Source organism: Pongo abelii, chromosome 20 (assembly GCF_028885655.2).
Source record: "Pongo abelii isolate AG06213 chromosome 20, NHGRI_mPonAbe1-v2.0_pri, whole genome shotgun sequence".
In the NCBI taxonomy this organism is placed as follows: Eukaryota; Metazoa; Chordata; class Mammalia; order Primates; family Hominidae; genus Pongo; species Pongo abelii.
Genome location: NC_072005.2, coordinates 52813982 through 52832434, shown reverse-complemented (window position 1 = coordinate 52832434; position 18453 = coordinate 52813982). Strand labels below are relative to the sequence as shown.

The 18453-nt window shown below is 53.4% G+C and overlaps 1 protein-coding gene across 4 annotated transcripts in view; it reads left to right on the top strand.

The window, feature by feature from the left end:
• The first annotated feature begins 2373 nt into the window (after positions 1 to 2373).
• The window catches only part of PRKD2 (protein kinase D2), a 44086-nt gene continuing 28006 nt past the window's right edge, over positions 2374 to 18453 (top strand). The window contains exons 1-7 of one of the 4 annotated variants that reach the window (XM_024237066.3): positions 2374 to 2570; positions 2955 to 3359; positions 5484 to 5622; positions 8451 to 8582; positions 14800 to 14954; positions 15058 to 15280; positions 18338 to 18415. In XM_024237066.3, the coding sequence (XP_024092834.1) occupies positions 3120 to 3359; positions 5484 to 5622; positions 8451 to 8582; positions 14800 to 14954; positions 15058 to 15280; positions 18338 to 18415 (967 nt within the window). In that variant the 5' untranslated portion in view covers positions 2374 to 2570; positions 2955 to 3119. The other 3 variants (XM_054540746.2, XM_024237064.3, XM_054540745.2) reach the window with 3 other exon arrangements.

Sequence of the window (18453 nt, the reverse complement as noted above, 5' to 3'; positions counted from 1 at the left end):
GATGGGTGACAGTGCCATCTGTTGAGGGTACTGGGGACTTTGGGGGAGGAGTGACTGGCTCTGCCTGGGTTGGGTGGAGTTTGGAGAGAGGGAATATGATGGGTTGGGGTTTTGTGGTAGGGCAGCAGGGGCCGGAGAGGGGCCCAGAGCTTGGGTGGGGTGTGGGTGGAGAACAGAAGTGGAGGCAGTGGACCGAATCTCCTTGTGCCCTTTCTTTCTGTCCCTAAGTGCTCCCTCCCCAGGGGTAGAGCTCTGAGGAGCAGATACTGTGATGACAGTCCAGCTGAAGCCTCAGCCCCGCCTGGGATGTGTGAGGGTGGTGGCGAGGCCAAAGGGCTGGTGCCCAGAGGACGTAAACCCCCTTCCTGTTCCCATCCCAGGCCCACAAGGAGCAGGGAGGGAAAGGCTGCACCTGCCAGTGGAGGATGATGGCTTTGGGGCACAAGCTGCAGGCTCCTCCATGCTGAGAGGAGGTGCCGCAGGTGCCCGAGCCCTCGTGGCTCATGTCCTGATGCGTCCCTCCTTTCCCTTCTCGGTGGTCCATGTCTACTGTACTGAGTGCTTTACATGGCATTTCACTGGGTCCACAGCCTTAAAAAGAGGGAGCAGGTGTCCACATGCTCCAGATGAGACGGAGGGGACCGCCGCTCCTGTCTCCAGGAGGAGGCTTCCACCACCTACCAGCCAGGCGTCCTTGGTAATCCTAGCACCTCTGCCACAGGCCACTAATGCCCACTTCCTGGGTTGTAAAGGGCTGTGCCCCCAGTCCCCCAGCAGGCCCCAGTGAACATACGAGAAAGGATGGAGGCCGCTGTCTGGACATTCGGGACGTGGCAGCGTTTTGCTGGGACAGTCATCTGCCCCTCAGGAGAAAGGGTGCAGGTGGGCAGGAGGCCCTTAGGTGACGCCAACAGGAGCCTGCGTGGGCTCCACGTGGTGTGCTCCCTGCCCATCCCTCTGGGCTCGATGCAGTTCCCCAGGTGGTGGTTTGGGTTTTCACTCCAGCCTCAGACTTCCTTCCTCAGCCCCAGCCCCCGGATGTGGTGACAGAATCGATACTGTACCGACCTCAGCTACCCCCAACGGCCGTACACCAGGAAGAGGGGCTCTTCTGGCAGCCCCCATCCCCAGCCAGCCCTGCCATTTCCAGTCCTGCCAGCATCCCAGCCAGACAGGTGGCCCTTCTCTTAGAGCTCAAACCTAGGCCTTGACTTGTCAATCAAAGGGGTGGGTGGGGCAGCTTCCCTCAAGCAACTTCACTCTGGGATCTTGGGCAAGACGTTTTGCTTCTCTGAGGCTTCAGCTTACTCTGTGTAAACTAAATGGTAGCCACTATTTGATTATTAGCTGGGGAGGAGAGATCAAGCCTGACCCCTGTAGCGGCTGGAGTTTTACAGCAGGGCCCACCCAGCACCCAGTAGGTCCTCACAGATACTTGCTGGGTGACTGAATGGGCGTGCCCACCCATCAAAGCCTGAGTGCTGGAGGTGGCCACCCCTTTCCGCATATTATCAGAGACAACCACCACTTACTGAATTGCTGCGTTTCCAGGCACCTGTATACCATGGCATCGGCTCCCACCATCCCATGTGGGGTCAGTCCTATTACAGTCCCAACAGATGGAGGGACTGAGGCTCACAGAGAAGCCACTCACCTAAAGTCACATGGGGAGAAAGACATGCACACGTACTCCACATCCCCAGGAGACACACTCTGCATCTATGAAGTGGTATGGGTGTGCTGTCCTCCCTCCGGGCAGCCCCACACTGTCCTAAGGCGGGGTTGGGGTGGGCGGGGGGATGGACCCTCCCCACCCACCCAGTTAGAGCCATGCACCTTGCCCAGCATAGCTGGAGACAGACCTAAGGCAAGCCCTTCCTACCCATCTGGAGGCCTCGGTCTTTCCATGTGTTAAATGGGCTGGGGCGGGGGGACGCTCTGCAGCACCCCCTTCCCTGGGCTGGGACGCGGCGGGGAGGGCAGGGGCGACGCTCGGAGAACAGAGAGGCCGAACTCAGGGAGCGGGCCGGGACCTGAAACCGATTTCCCACCCGTCCCCTGCCATGGGCGCCGGACGCCTGCCGGAGAGGGCTCCCCTCCTTTAAAGGGCCAGTGGCCTCCAAGCCCGACGCCCGGGACCGGCGGTGGGTGATAGTGTTTCCCCTCCCTGTCCGGCCGAGGGAAAAGTTAACTTTCCAGGCTTGGCTGTGTTCAGGGAAGGAACTGGTCTCGCCTGCCTGCCCTCCATCTCTCACACCATCCCTGGTCCCGGACCCTGGAGGCGGAGGTCCAGCCCCCAACTCGGAGGCACCGGGCCCGCCCTCCTCTTCCGCCCCCGGCCCCTAGGCAGGCTCCGCCCCCTCTCGACGTCACCGAGGCCCGCGCCGATTGGTCGACTGCGCTGTCGCTCCGGACACTTCCTCCCGGGCCGCCGCCGCTGACTTAAACTTTGGAGGGGGAAAAAGAGCTACTGACGCCTGGCGACCCTCCCTGTCCCCACCCAACCCCGCTCCGGCAACGCCCCCTTCCTCACGGCTCCCGACCGAACTTTTCTCCAACTTCTGCGACTCGTGAGATTCCCTTCTACCCACTCCGGCCCTCGGGTCCCCTCTGCCCATCCCCGGGCCGGTCGGGTCCCTGCGAACCCCTTTATCTCTGGAATCCACTCGGTCCCCGACTCAGAGACTCCTGCCCTCCACCCCCAAGGTGAATTCCCCCGGGCCGCCTTCTGAGTGGGATCCTCTTTTTGGAGCACTGGATCCTGGGATTTCCCTCTGCCCCCTTCTCAATCCCTCCTCTAGGGAAGAGGCCTTTGAATCGCGGGCTCCCCTGATCCCTGTGACCCCGACCTACTAGATTTCCTCTCGGGCTTCTTGGAATCTCTCAATCGCTGGGACCTCCAAACCACTACTTTTCTCCTTTCTGATCTTACAGTGCCTTTCTCTCCTTCCCAGGACCCCGCCATCCTCAGGTCCCCTCCGCCTGCCAGATCTTTTCTCGGATCCCCGCTCTCCCACCACCTGCTCACGAGATCCCGCGGATCTAGAACCCAGGGTCCCCCGGGGCCCCTCGGCCGGGTCCCGGGTGGGCTCCAGGCAGCCGGTCCCAGGCCTCCCCCCATGGCCGCCGCCCCCTCTTATCCCGCCGGGCTCCCTGGCTCTCCCGGGCCGGGGTCTCCTCCGCCCCCCGGCGGCCTAGAGCTGCAGTCGCCACCACCGCTACTGCCCCAGATCCCGGCCCCGGGCTCCGGGGTCTCCTTTCACATCCAGATCGGGCTGACCCGCGAGTTCGTGCTGTTGCCCGCCGCCTCCGAGCTGGCTCATGTGAAGCAGCTGGCCTGTTCCATCGTGGACCAGAAGGTGAGGGCGCGGGCTCCCTGGATCCAGCTCGGGGAGAGGTTGAAGGAGAGGGCGCTGGCAGAGGGGTCTGGGGCCTGGTGTGCGGAAGAGGGAGGAAGGAGACCTGAGCTTTGGGTGATGGAGGGATAGGGGGCATTGCCCCCCTCCATTGCCCCTCTCCCCACCATCCCTTTGAGAGAGGACTGGGCAGGGGTGGGGTGCCCCAGAGGCCTCCCCAAATTTCATGTCCCTGCATGTCGTTGTTTTCTGCAGCAAACAGGGAGGAAGGGAGGGACCAGCCAGGTGTAGAGAGGGGAGGAAGGGGCAGCAGATGTCGGCGGACCTCCACGTCCAGGCCCATCCCGGGCCTCCCATTTGGTGGAAACAGGAGAAATTGAACCCGGGCTGGCCATGGTGATCCGGTGACATGTGTGGGTGCAGGTGCTTGAGTTAGCTGCCAGGGGCAAGTGAGGTCTCGGAGCCCAATTCTGCCCTCCCCTAAGCCTGAGATATGTGTGGAGGGGCAGGCACCCCTACAGACCCTGGGGACTCTATTCCCTTTCCTAGTCACAGTGCTGTTAGCCTACTCTTAATTTTGGACACCAGGGTCCCCAGGGTGGGCAGCTGGGTGTTATGGCAAGAGGGAACCAGGTGGAACTCCACGTCTAAACCGTAAAATGTTAAAAGAATAGTGGGCTTCTGTGTTGGAGTACTGGACTGTAGAAATGTTAGAATAGTAGAATCATAACTTGTTGGAATATGCATCCTAGGCAATTAAATTGCCCCCATGTTAGTTTTCAAATATTAGAATTCTAGGTTTGTGAAACAGTAAAACATTAAAATGTTGGAATATTAGATTCCTAGATTGTTGAATCCTAGAAAGTTAAAATGTTAGAATTTTGGAATGCTGGATGGATGAGGTCCTTGAATGCTAAAGAATTCAAACAGCACAGTCCTAGCTTGTCAGACTCCTAGAATATTAAAATATTAGATTACCGCTTATTTAGGTTATTGAAATCCTAAAATGTATAGTGATACCAGGTTGGAATCTAGAATGTATAATTCTATAATGTGAGCATGTTGGAGTCCCAAAATATCCAAATTCCAGAATCTTTTCAGACTCCTGGAAATGAATCCTTTGGGCGTCAGAGAAACGTGGGGAACTGGGCCAGCTCCCCCATTCTACAGACAAGGAAACTGAAGCTTAGAGAAAAACTTCCCAAGGGGTCAGGGCCAAGCCAGTCCTGGTCTTCTGTGGACTCTCTCTTAGCAGTGATAACTGATAGGGTTTTGCCCACCAAATGCCTGAATCCAGCAGGCCCAGCTCCCCACCCCAACTCAGCCCACTTCATGGGAAGCTGGTGGCAGTGGGGGTATGGGGGCAGATTGTCCCTTGGGTGAACTTCTTTGTCCAGTGCTCAAGTCCCCAGCCTGCCCCGCTCAGGCTTCACCCCAGTTTTATTTTTCTGCCAGGTCCAGGTGTGTTAGGGCCCCGTACCTTCCTTCCCGAGGCCCCACCGGGGCAGTTTCACTTTCTGTTCTACTAGGTTTCATTTCCTGCCCCCAGGCCCCCCAAGCTGAGGACCCAGACACCTGGGTCCTTTGAGCACTGGGTGGCAGGCGCCCTCCTTATCTCCAGCCCCCTCGAGTCCAAGTCCCCCGCCCCCCCCCCACTTTCCCAGGAGCCCCGAAAAGTCCTCCTTCCAGCTCGCCCCACCCCAGTGCTGGGCCTGGAGCCAGGTAACTGGGACAATAGACAGATCCAGGAAGGAAGCTGGGGGGCGGGTGTGTGAGCCTGGGGAGGGGGCACAGGGGAGGGAGTGTTCATTCAGCATCCCCTCCCACCTCCGCCAGGTTCCGGAAAATTCGAGGTGTCCACGCTCCCGGAGCCACTCTCCCTCCCACCCCAGCTCCCCCTTCCAGCCACCAAACCCACGCCGGCGCCCCCTCCCCACACACTTGGGGCGCTGGCATCCTGCCCGGCTCGCGCTGTGGTTGGGAGGGGGCAGGCAGGAAGCGAGGGCCTGCGGGGTCTCTGCGTTTCCGGGGGAAACAGCCGGCCCTGCCCTGGGAGGGTCACAGTCCGCCCGCTGCTGAAGGCGGCTCTGAGCTTTTCCGTCGCCACATCCCTCTCCCGCCCCTCAGTTCCCTGAGTGTGGCTTCTACGGCCTTTACGACAAGATCCTGCTTTTCAAACATGACCCCACGTCGGCCAACCTCCTGCAGCTGGTGCGCTCGGCCGGAGACATCCAGGAGGGCGACCTGGTGGAGGTGGTGCTGTCGGGTGAGAGGAGATGGCCGGCCTGGGGGCGGGGCCTCGGGCGGGGGCGGGGCATCTGGGGGAGGAGAGGGTAGCAGAAGTTAGAAGTCCGGAGAGACCGGGCGTAGTGGCTCATGCCTGTGATCCCAGCACTTTGGGAGGCTGAGCTGGAGCTGGGGGGATCGCTTGAGCCCAGGAGTTCGAGATCAGCCTGGGCAACATAGTGAGACTCCATCTCTCCCCCTCTCTCTCCCTCTGGAAAAAAAAAAAAAAAGAGAGAGTTGGGGGCTTCCGGAGGATGGTTATAGAGTGGGGTCATGAAGGGGCTTTTTAGGGACTGGTCTAAACTTTCATTTATGGATTAGGATGCTAGTGACACGCTTTGTACAGCTTGAAAATTCATTGAGCTGTGCACTTGTGATGTGCGGCCTTTCCTGAACATATGTTATACTTATTTATTTATAAGACTAGTCAAGTGCAGTAGTGAGAAGGGGGGAAAGAGGAGAAGAAGGAGTTCGATCTGTAACTGACTGTGTTATACTTTAATATAAAGGTAAAAAATAGGCCAGCTGCAGTGGCTCACACCTGTAATCCCAGCAGTTTGGGAGGCTGAGGTGGGAGGATCGCTGGAGCCCAGGAGTTTGAGACCAGCCTGGGCAACATAAGGAGATCCCATCTCTAAAAAAAGGAAAAAGAAAAAAAAAAAGTTAGCCGGGCAAGGTGGCACACGTCTGTAGTCCCAGCTACTTGGGAGGCTGAGGTGGGAGGATTTCTTGAGCTTAGGAGTTTGAGGCTGCAGTGAGCCACGATCATGTCACTGCACTCCAGCCTGGGCAACAGAGAGAGACCCCATCTCTAAAAAAGAAAAAAAGTAGAAAAAGAAAAAAAAAAGTAATGATGTCCATGGCTCCTCCCACAAAAATGCCAAATTAAATCAGAATCTCTGCAAAGTGAGATGGGATCTGCACATCGGTATTTTTAAAAGCCCCCAGGTGATTTTCTAAGACACAGCCAGAAGCCAGTTCACCCACTCACTATTCCAGTAGTATAGATGGGCATGCTCTCAGCACCTTAGAGCAGTCTGTGGCCCTTGGTCCCTCTTGAGGGTGGGGGCAGCTGCCTTTTTCATGGCTGTCTTCTCTGCTGCTCCTGCATACTGCAGTGCTCAATGAAACCGGCTCAATGAATGAATGACAGAAGTCTGGATTTACACCTTTAGTGACCTTGTTCAGGCTTTAAGTACTCTTTCATATCATAAGCTGACCTCACTTGAATTTTTATCTTCATCCTTGTCTCTCCCCTAAACCTGAGTTTTGTTTTGTTTTTGTCATTTTTATTATTTTTTGTTTTTTTAGACAGAGTCTCGCTCTGTCACCCAGGCTGGAGTGCAGTGGCGCAAACTCAGCTTGCTGCAACCTCTGCCTCCTGGGTTCAAGCGATTCTCCTGCCTCGGCCTTCCAAGTAGCTGGGATTACAGGCGCCTGCTACCACGTGTGGCTAATTTTTGTATTTTTAGTAGAGACGAGATTTCACCTTGTTGGCCAGGCTGGTCTCGAACTCCTGATCTCAAGTGATCTGCCCACCTCAGCCTCCCAAACTGCTGCGATTACAGGTGTGAGCCACTGCTCCCGGCCTGTTATTTTGTTTTGAGGCAGGGTCTTGTTCTGTCACCCAGGCTGGAATGCAGTGGCATGACCACCACTCACTGCAGCCTCTACCTCCCAGACTGAAGCAATCATCCCGCCTCAGCCTCCTGAGGTGGCTCGACTACAGGCATTACAGGCATGCACACCACACTGGGCTTTTTTTTTTTTTTTTTTTTTTAGACAGAATCTTGCTCTGTCACCCAGGCTGGAGTGCCGTGGCATGATCTTGGCTCACTGCAACCTCTGCCTCCCGGGTTCAAGCAATTCTCCTGCCTCAGCCTCCTGAGTAGCTGGGATTACAGGCATGCGGCACCAGGCCTGGCTAATTTTTGTATTTTTAGTAGAGACAGGGTTTCATCATGTTGGCCAGGCTGGTTTTGAACTTCTGACCTCAAGTGATCTGCCCACCTGGGCCTCCCAAAGTGCTGGGATTACAGATGTGAGCCACCGGGCACCGCCTATCCATGTTCTTTTTTGTTGGTGGTGGTGGTATTTTTAATTAAAAATTTTTTAATTTGGTAAAATATACATAACATAAAAATTACTATTTTAGGCCGGGTGCGGTGGCTCACACCTGTAATCCCAACACTTTGAGAGACCGAGGCGGGCAGATCACCTGAGGTCGGGAGTTTGAGACCATCCTGGCCAACATGGTGAAACTCCGTCTCTACTAAAAATACAAAAATTAGTCGGGTGTGGTGGGGCATGCCTGTAATCCCAGCTACTTGGGAGGCTGAGGCAGGAGAATTGCTTGAACCCGGGAGGCGGACTTGTGGTGAGCCGAGATCTCACTACTGTACTCCAGCCTGGGTGACAGAGTGAAACTCTCAAACAAACACAAACACAAAAACCCACAACATTTTAAGCACTTTTAAGCATACAGTTCAGTAATTTTAAGTTCATGCACACTGTTGTGCAGCCAATCTCCAGAACTGTTGTCATCTTGCAAAACGGAAGCTCCTTGCCCATTAAACAACTCTCCAATTCCCGCTCTGTCCCTGCCCGGGGCGTAGGGATATATGTGTTTTGTTCAGGGGTGGAGCTGGGATTTGAACCCAGGCAGAATGTAGTATGAGAGCAAATGAAGGAAGGAAGGAAAGATCAAACCTTGCGGCTGGGAGGACTGTGAGAAATCAGGGAACGTGGGGTCTGGAAAAGCTTTGGCCTACCCCGCCTCAAGCATCCACCCCTATTTTCCGCCTACAGCCTCGGCCACCTTCGAGGACTTCCAGATCCGCCCGCACGCCCTCACGGTGCACTCCTATCGGGCGCCTGCCTTCTGTGATCACTGCGGGGAGATGCTCTTCGGCCTAGTGCGCCAGGGCCTCAAGTGCGATGGTGAGAGCTAAGGGGTTGGGGGCGGGGCCTGGGGCGGGGCTCTGCACCGGGGGCGGAGCGTAATGGCCCTGGCATGGGTCCAGCGTGCGAAGGAGGAGCGGGTCTCAGAGCTGGGGGCGCAGCCTAGGAAGTAATAATGGGAAGAAGGATGGGCCCAGAAGCAGAGCTTGGGGAAGGAGTGGTGGGGCTGGGCCGGGGCTCAGGTCTAGGGGCGGAGCCTAGGAGGTGGAGCTGGGAGGGACAAGTAGGGGCCTAAGAACAGAGCCTAGGGGAGCAGAAGGGTGGCTGGGGAAGAGGGTGGGGCCTGTATCAGTCAGGGATCAAGCAAAGAAACAGATCCAGTAGGAGATATATATTAAGATATTTATATGCGAGGAATCAGCTTACAGAATTGTGTGGGCTGGCTAGGCAACTCAAATCCGGCTGGGCACAGTGGGGGAGGCCAGTAATCCCAGCACTTTGGGAGGCAAAGGTGGGGGGATCACTTGAGGCCAGGAGTTCAAGACCAGCCTGGGCAACATAGCAAGACTCTGCCTGTACAAAAAATAATTAGCCAAGCATGCTGACAGACACTTGTGGTCCCAGCCACTTGGGAGGCTGAGGCAGGAGGATCACTTGAGCCTGGGAGTTCGACGCTGTAGTGAGCCCTGATTGCACCACTGCACACCAGCCTGGGTGACAGAGCAAGACCCTGGTTCAAAAACAGGAAAAAGGCCGGGCACGGTGGCTCACGCCTGTAATCCCAGCACTTTGGGAGGCCGAGGTGGGTGGATCACAAGGTCAGGAGATTGAGACCATCCTGGCTAACATGGTGAAACCCTGTCTCTACTACAAATACAAAGAATTAGCCGGACGTGGTGGCACACGCCTGTAGTCCCAGCTACTTGGGAGGCTGAGGCAGGAGAATTGCTTGAACCCGAGAGGCGGAGGTTGCAGTGAGCCGAGATCGTGCCACTGCACTCCAGCCTGGTGACAGAGTGAGACTCCTTCTGAAAACAGAAACAAAAACAAAACAAAAAAAAGAAAAAGAAAAAAAAATCCATCCTATCAGGAAGGGCAAGTGGGAACTCTCAGGCACAAGCGGAAGCTGACGTCCACAGGTGGAATTTCTTCATCCCAGAAGTCTCTGATCTGCTTTTTAAAACATTCAGCTGATTGAATGAGACCCACCCAGAACAAGCAGGATCACCTCTCCCACTTACAGTCAGCTGATTATGGATTTTCATCACATCCAGAAAATACCTCCACTGGGCCGAGTGCGGTGGCTCACGCCTGTAATCCCAGCACTCTGGGAGGCCGAGACAGGTGAATCACCTGAGGTCAGGAGTTCGAGACCAGCCTGGCCAACATGGTGAAACCCTGTCTATACTAAAAATACAAAAAAGCCGGCGTGGTGGTGGATGCCTGTAATTCCAGCTACTCGGGAGGCTGAGTCAGGAGAATCTCTTGAACCCGGGAGGCAGAGGTTGCAGTGAGTGGAGATCGCACCATTGCGCTCCAGCCTGGGCAACAAGAGCAAAACTCTGTCTCAAAAAAATGAAAAGAAAAGAAAATACCTCCATGGGGCCTTCTCTTCCCAGTTCTTCCTGGACTCAGGGAAAAGCTGGGTTGAGAAGGTGAAAAGAAAAAACAAACCTTGACTGGGCACAGTGTTTCACGCCTGTAATCCCAGCACTTTGGAGGCTGAGGCAGGCGGATCATGAGGTCAAGAGATCGAGACCATCCTGGCCAACATGGTGAAACCCCATCTCTCCTAAAAATACAAAAATTAGCAGGTGTGGTGGTACGTGCCTGTAGTCTCAGCTACTTGGGAGGCTGAGGTAGGAGAATCACTTGAATCCAGGAGACAGAGGTTGCAGTGAGCCGAGATCGTGCCACTGCATTCCAGCCTGGCAACAGAGCGAGACTCCGTCTCAAAAAAAAAACAAAAAACAAACAAACCTTCATGGCCACATCTAGATTAGTGTCTGAATAACTGGATCTCGCCTAGCCAAGCTGACACATAAACATGACTATCAGGGTCCACCTCTTGTCAACCTGGCACCTGTCTTAGTTTGTCAGGGCTGCCATAACAGAATACCACCCTGCGTGGCTTAAATGACAGACATTTACTTCTCACAATCCCTGGAATTGTGAGAGGCTGGAAAGACAAAGATCCAGATTCTGGCAGGGTTCTGTTTCTGGTGTAGCCTGCTTTCCTGCCTTGCAGAGGGCAGTGCTCACATGGGACACGGAGAGAGAAGTCCCTGGTATCTCTTCCCTTTATAAGGAAGGCCGGGCATGGTGGCTTATGCCTATAATCCCAGCACTTTGGGAGGATAAGGTGGGTGGATCGCTTGAGTCCAGGAGTTCGAGACCAGCATAGGCAACATGGTGAAACCCCGTCTCTAAAAAATACAACAAATTGGCCAGGCATGGTGGTGCATACCTCTAGTCCTAGCTACTCAAGAGGCTGAGGTGGGAGGATCACCTGGGCCTGGGAGGTTGAGGCTGCGGTGAGCTGTGATCACGCCACTGCACTCCAGCCTAGGTGATAGAACACGATTCTGTCTCAGAAAAAAAAAAAAAGGTCACCAGTCCCATTGGATTACAGCCACACTCTTTCGGCCTCAATTAACCTTAATTACCTCCATAAAGGCACCATCTCCAGATATAGTTGCATTGGAGGTTAGGGTTTCAATGTAAGAATTTTGGGGGAGACACAGACATTTAGTCCATAACAGCACCCATACATATCTCCTTAAGTCATAGTTTAAAAATATACAGGTTTTGTTTTTTGGAGACAGCGTCTCAGTCTGTCACCCAGGCTGGAGTGCGGTGGCGCGATCTCAGCTCACCGCAACCTCCACTTCCCAGGCTCAAGCGATTTTCCTGCCTCAGTCTACCGAGTAGCTGGGATTACAGGCGCGCGCCACTACTGCCCGGCTAATTTTTGTATTTCTAGTAGAGACAGGGTTTCACCACATTGGCCAGGCTGGTCTTGAGTTCCTGACCTCAAATGATCCACCCGCCTTGCCCTCCCACAGTGCTGGGATTACAGGCATGAGCCACCACGCCTGTCCAAAACATACGGTTCTTTAAGCCAAGATGTCTCAAGGTTTGGCCCAAGTGTCAAGATCTATATAGGTCCTCTGTCCCTGTTATTCATGCTTCTGAGTGAGAATGCTGAAATCGGGGCTCTGCCTACAGATGAAGGCCATGTACCTGCATTGGCTATGAGGACAGATGACAGGTGAGAACCATCCATTCTGTGATGAGACCCTGTGGCTCCATTTTTGTGTGTGTGTGAGACAGAGTCTTGCTCCATTGCCCAGGATGGAGTGCAGTGGCGTGGTCTTGGCTCACTGCAACCTCTGCCTCCCGGATTCAAGCAATTCTCCTGCTTCAGCCTCCCAAATAGCTGGGATTACAGGTGTGCACCACCACTCCTGGCTAATTTTTGTATTTTTAGTAGACGGGGTTTCACCATGTTGGCCAGGCTGGTCTCAAGTAATCCACCCACCTCAGCCTCCCCAAGTGCTGGGATTACAGACATGAGCCACTGCGCTGGGCCCCATGCGCCTCCATTTTTCTACAGCATGCCCTGCGATTAGAGCCATATTCTTGGATGTTCCATTGGGTATTAGGTCTGAAACAGCATCTCTAGCTCCGTGGGTGCCACGCTTGTACAGAAATCCTGATTCTGGGCCGGGCACTGTGGCTCACGCCTGTAATCCCAGCACTTTGGGAGGCCAAGGCGGGCGGCTCATGAGGTCAGGAGTTAGAGACCAGCTTGGCCAACATGGTGAAACCCTGTCTCTACTAAAACTACAAAAATTAGCTGGGTGTGGTGGCAGGTGCCTATAATCCCAGCTACTTGGGAAGCTGAGGCAGGAGAATCATTTGAACTGGGAGGTGGAGGTTGCAGTGAGCCGAGATCATACCATTGCACTCCAGCCTGGGTGACAGGGTGAGACTCTGTCTCAAAAAAAAAAAAAAAAAAAAGAAAGAAAGGAATCCAGTTTCTCCAGATCATCATGGAGTCCTAAGTATACTTGTATTATTTAAGGACTCTAGGCCTGCAGATACTGATTCAGTGCATTCAAAGCTCTTATAAATATTGCCATCGTCCACACACCATATCCAACTCTCAAGGTCTCAGCATATGCAGCCTTCGTCATGGTACAGCCCTGGTGTCATCAAGTCCTAATGGGTTATCAGCACAGACTTCACTGGCGCAGCATCACAGGTGATGGTCCCAGTTCCTATGGTGGCAAGAGAACCCCAAATGACTACATTCCGACAGGAGTTTAACTCTATCCTGAGACTCATTCTGAGAGTTATAGATAAGACTCTGAAATTCTGGAAAGCATATGAGTGATTCAAGGCCAACACTGGGAAATGGTTCCTGTGTGCAAAGACCATTTGCCCTGCTGAAGCTCTTCTTGCAGGGCCAACACCGTTTTCCAAAAAGCTTGCCTCCGTGATTACAGCATGCAGCCAAGACAGTGCCTACAGTGAGGAGGTGTGGAACTGGAAAGCCTGGAGCAGGCGGGTACCAGAAGGACTCCCAAAGGCTGGAGGAACATTCTTCACTCCAGAATAGAAAGCGATCCTGGAATCATTTGGCATCACTGGAGATGTATTAGAGCACGCGTACAGGACGTCCAGTGGGAAACGGAGTTGAGCTGATTTCTCCATGGATGAGGATTTTAAAAGATAAAATAGGCAGGGCACAGTGGCTCACACCTGTAATCCCAACACTTTGGGAGGCTGAGGTGGGAGGATCACTTGAGCCCAGGAGTTCGAGACCAGCCTGGGCAACGTAGCGAGACCCCATCTCTACAAAAAAATAAAAATAAAAAAATTATCTGGGCATGGTAGCGTACGTCTGTGGTTCCAGCTACTCAGGAGGCTGAGGCAGGAGGATTACTTGAGCCCAGGAGTTGAAGGCTGCAGTTAGCTATGATTGTGCTATTGTGCTCCAGCCTGGGGTACAGGGAGATCCTATCTCTACAAAATAAAATAAAGACAATAAGAAGTCATACTTCTGCCTAGTATGGTACAATGAACTTGAGTACAACTGAGAACTCTTTTTTTTTTGAGACTGAGTCTCGCTGTATTGCCCAGGCTGGAGTGCAGTGGTGTGATCTCAGCTCACTACAACCTCTGCCTCCTGGGTTCAAGTGATTCTCCTGCCTCAGCCTCTGGAGTAGGCGGGATTACAGGCGTGTGCCACTACACCCAGCTAAGTTTTGTGTTTTTAGTAGAGATGGGGTTTTGCTATGTTGGCCAGTGTGGTCTCGAACTCCTGACCTCAAGTGATCTGCCTGCCTTGGCCTCCCAAAGTGCTGGGATTACAGGCGTGAGCCACCATGCGTGGCCCACACTACTAAGATTTAATCACACTACTTAGGGATTGCCTGGATTCCAGGTCTACAGAAAAGAGAAAGTGGGGTACGGGGGGTGAGCAGACCTGGAGGGAGTGATAGTGACCTTAGGGGTCGGGGTGAGGAGAGGCATTTTCTTTTGGAAAGTTGGGGCTGGGGAAACAGGGGGAACCAAAGGGGCCTCAGAAAAAGGAAGGTCAGGGTTAGAAGGGGGAACAGGTGTCTCTAGGGAGATGGACAGGAGTTTTGGGGAGGACTAGAAGGAGGTGCTTACCATAGAGGATTGGGGCTGGGTCAGAGCTTTGGAGGAGACTTTTGAGGCATCCCTTGTTGCAGTGGGAAAAGGTGGGGTGTGAGGCGTGTTCAGGGCCTGGGGGGCAGATGGGGTGATGTCGGGGCTACAAGCTGGAACTAGGGGCGGAGCTTTGGAGGGAACCTTTGAGGTATCCCTTGTTGGAGTGGGAAAATTTTGGGTGTGAGGCGTGTTCAGGGTCTGGGGGACAGATGGGGTGATGGCAGGGCTACAAGCTGAAACTGGGGACGGAGCTTTGGGGGGAACCTCTGAGATGTCCCTTGTTGGAGTGAGAAAAGGGGTGTGGGTGTGTTCAGGGTCTAGGGGACAGATGGGGTGATGGTGGGGCTACAAGCTGGAACCTGGGGCGGAACTCTGAGGGGCGGGCCTGAAGGGGCTGATACACTTACGGGTAGTAGTGCCTTTTGGAGGAGATCGTGCTCGGGGGTGAGGGGACAGGACCAGGTGGGAGATTGGGTGGAAAGGGCACAATTTCTCAAGAAGAGACCTAGGAGGGGCAGACGCCATGTCTCTTACTCTCTGGCGCCCCCTGCAGGCTGCGGGCTGAACTACCACAAGCGCTGTGCCTTCAGCATCCCCAACAACTGTAGTGGGGCCCGCAAACGGCGCCTGTCATCCACGTCTCTGGCCAGCGGCCACTCGCTGCGCCTCGGCACCTCCGAGTCCCTGCCCTGCACGGCTGATGAGCTGGTGAGGAGATGGGGGATGGGACGGGTTGGTGGCTAGGGGGGTGACTTGGCCCAGGCATGGGGCCAACGCACTGATGTGTCCCTTCCATTCTTGCCAACGACAGAGCCGTAGCACCACCGAACTCCTGCCTCGCCGTCCCCCGTCATCCTCTTCCTCCTCTTCTGCCTCATCGTATACGGGCCGCCCCATTGAGCTGGACAAGATGCTGCTCTCCAAGGTCAAGGTGCCGCACACCTTCCTCATCCACAGCTATACACGGCCCACCGTTTGCCAGGCTTGCAAGAAACTCCTCAAGGGCCTCTTCCGGCAGGGCCTGCAATGCAAAGGTTAGCTGGGCCCATCGGGGAGGACAGACAGGGTCAGAACCTCCTTCCCGCCCCAACCTGGTCTTGTGGCAGGACACAAGGATCTCAGCACAGGTATTCTGAACCTTGGGAGCGCAGGGCCTCAGAAGGGGAGGGCCCTGAATCCTAGTGTTCTGGGACCTTTGGAATTCTGGAATCCTAGAGCCTCAGTTGTGTGTGTGTGTGTGTGTGTTGTTTTTTTTGGAGACAGGGTGTCACTCTATCACCCAGGCTGGAGTGCAGTGGCGCAATCACGGCTCACTGCAGCTTCAACCTCCTGGGTTCAAGTGATCCTCCTGCCTCAGCCTCCCAAGTAGGGTAGCTAGGACTGTAGCTAGGACTACGGGTGGTGCCACCACACCCAGCTAATTTTCTTTCTTTTTTTTTTTTTTTTTGAGACGGAGTCTCACTCTGTCGCCCAGGCTGGAGTGCAGTGGTATGATCTCGGCTCGTTGCAAGCTCTGCCTCCTGGGTTCATGACATTCTCCTGCCTCAGCCTCCTGAGTAGCTGCGACTACAGATGCCCGCCACCACGCCTGGCTAATTTTTTTTGTATTTTTAGTAGAGACGGGGTTTCACCATGTTAGCCAGGATGGTCTCGATCTCCTGACCTTGTGATCCACCTGCCTCGGCCTCCCAAAGTGCTGGGATTACAGGCGTGAGCCACTGCGCCTGGCCACACCCAGCTAATTTTTAAATTGTTTGTAGAGAGAAGGTATTACTGTATTGTTCAGGCTGGTCTTGAACTCCTGGGCTCAAGCAATCCTCCTACCTCGGCCTCCCAAAGTGCTGGGATTACAGGTGTGAGCCACCGCGCCCAGCTGAACCTCAGTCTTTAGAACCTTGGAATCCTAGCTTTATAACGTGCTTAGCATGGAATTCTAAAACTGTAGAACCTGAGAATTCTAGAATCAGAACAATAACATTGAAGAATTCCGAATGATATAATTCAGCTAAAATAACAACAGAACTTTAGATTACACATCTTAGATCTCCCAAGTTATAGATTCTCAGAACATGAGAATTTTGGAACCATGGGATTTGAGGGTATTAGAAACATAGGTGCATCAAATTTGAGAGTCTTAGACGTCTAGAATCATATAAGCTTGAAACCATCGTAACCTAGAATCCTGGAAATTCTAGACTCCCAGAACTTTGAACAATCAAATTCTAGAATCCAGCCAGGTGTGGTGGCTCATGCATGTAAAATCTCAGCACTTTGGGAGGCCAAGGTAGGTGGATCACTTGAGCCCAGGAGTTTAAGACCAGCCTGGGCAACATGGCGAAACCCTGTCTCTATAAAAAAATTTAAAAATTAGCCAGGCATGGCAGCATGCATCTGTGGTCCCAGCTACTTGGGACTCTGAGGAGGGAGGATTGCTTGAGCCCAGGAGGTTGACGCTGCAGTGAGCCGTGATTGTGCCGCTGCATTCCAGCCTGGGTGACAGAGCAAGAACTTGTCTCAAAAAAAGAAAAAAAAATTCTAGAACCTCAGAAGTCTAGATCTATATAAACTTAGAAACATCCAGTTCAAGAATTTACTGGAACAATCGAATTCTAGAATCTTAGAAGCCTAGAGCTAAAGAAGCATAGAAACATCAAATTCTAGAATCTTGTATGTATAGAATCCTAGAACCTTGGAATCTGCAGATTCTGGAGGCAGAGAAGCCTAGAATTGTAGAACCCTAGAACTGTCAAATTTTAGAGTTTAGATATATAATACCCTAAAATCTTGGACATTAAAGAGTCTTAGAAGTGTCGATTCATAGATGTCTAGAGTTCTAGAAACTTGGACATCAAACTCTGAAGCCTTAGAAATACGGAATCAGGCCAGGGGCAGTAGCTCACACCTGTAATTCCAGCACTTTGGGAGGCTTAGGTGGGTGGATTGCTTGAGCCCAGGAGTTCAAGACCAGCTTGTACAACATGGAAAGACCCCATCTCTACAAAAAATACGAAAAATTAGCCGGGCATGGTAGTGCGTCCCTGTAGTTTCAGCTACTCAGGAGGCTGAGGTGGGAAGATCGCTTGAGCCTGGGAGGCAGAGGTTGCAGTGAGCCGAGATTGTGCCATTGCACACTCTAGTCTGGGTGACAGAGCCAGACTGTTTCTAAAAAAAAAAAAAAATACAGAATCATAGAACCTTCATAAAATAGGTTTTTAGCAAACTCTAGAATCTTCGATGTATAGTGTCCCTAGAACCGTGGAAACACTGAACTCTACAGCAATGATTCTTGACCAGGGGCAGTTTCGCTCCTAGGGGATGTTTGGCAAGGGTTGGAGATGGTTTTGTTTGGTACACTGGGATAGTGCTACTGGCATCCAGTAGGTAGAAGTCAGAGATGCAGCTAAACATCCTACAATACACAGAACAAGTGCCCTAAAACAAGGAATTATCCTGGGCATTGTGTTAGTGTCACGGGTTGAGGAACCCAGCCCTAGGGTGTTCAGAGTCTAGAGTCACAGCACATTAGAACCAACAACACACACACACACACACAAGTCGGGCGCGGTGGCTCACGCTTGGAATCCCAGGACTTTTAGGAGGCCGAGGCAGGTGGATCACTTGAGCTCAGGAGCTCGAAACCAGCCTGACCAACATGGCGAAACCCCGTCTACTAAAAACACAAAAAAATTAGCTGGGCGTGGTGGTGGGCACCTGTAGTCCCACGCCCAGCTAATATTTGTATTTTTAGTAGAGACGAGGTTTCACCATGTAGGGCAGGCTGGTTTCGAACTCCTGACCTCAAATGATCTGCTCTCCCCGGTCTCCCAAAGTACTGAGATTACAGGCAGGAGCCACCGCACCTGGCAGTCATCGGGATTTTGAGTCTAGCCCTCCCACTTAATCAAGACCCCCGGATAGTTGGGGAAACTGTGGCTGAAAGTGGGAAAATGACCAGGGCAGCAGCAGCCAGTGTTCTTACCCAGACAGCAAGAGTAGACTCTTTTGAGCCTGAAGCTTAGGGTCAAGGTTCAAGCCTTCCAGGTAACCTCTCTTCCCCTTCTCACCTGTCCCCTTGTTCCCTGTCCTACCAGACTGCAAGTTTAACTGTCACAAACGCTGCGCCACCCGCGTCCCTAATGACTGCCTGGGGGAGGCCCTTATCAATGGAGGTGAGAGGCTGGGGGGATGCTGGGGAGAAAGGGGAAGG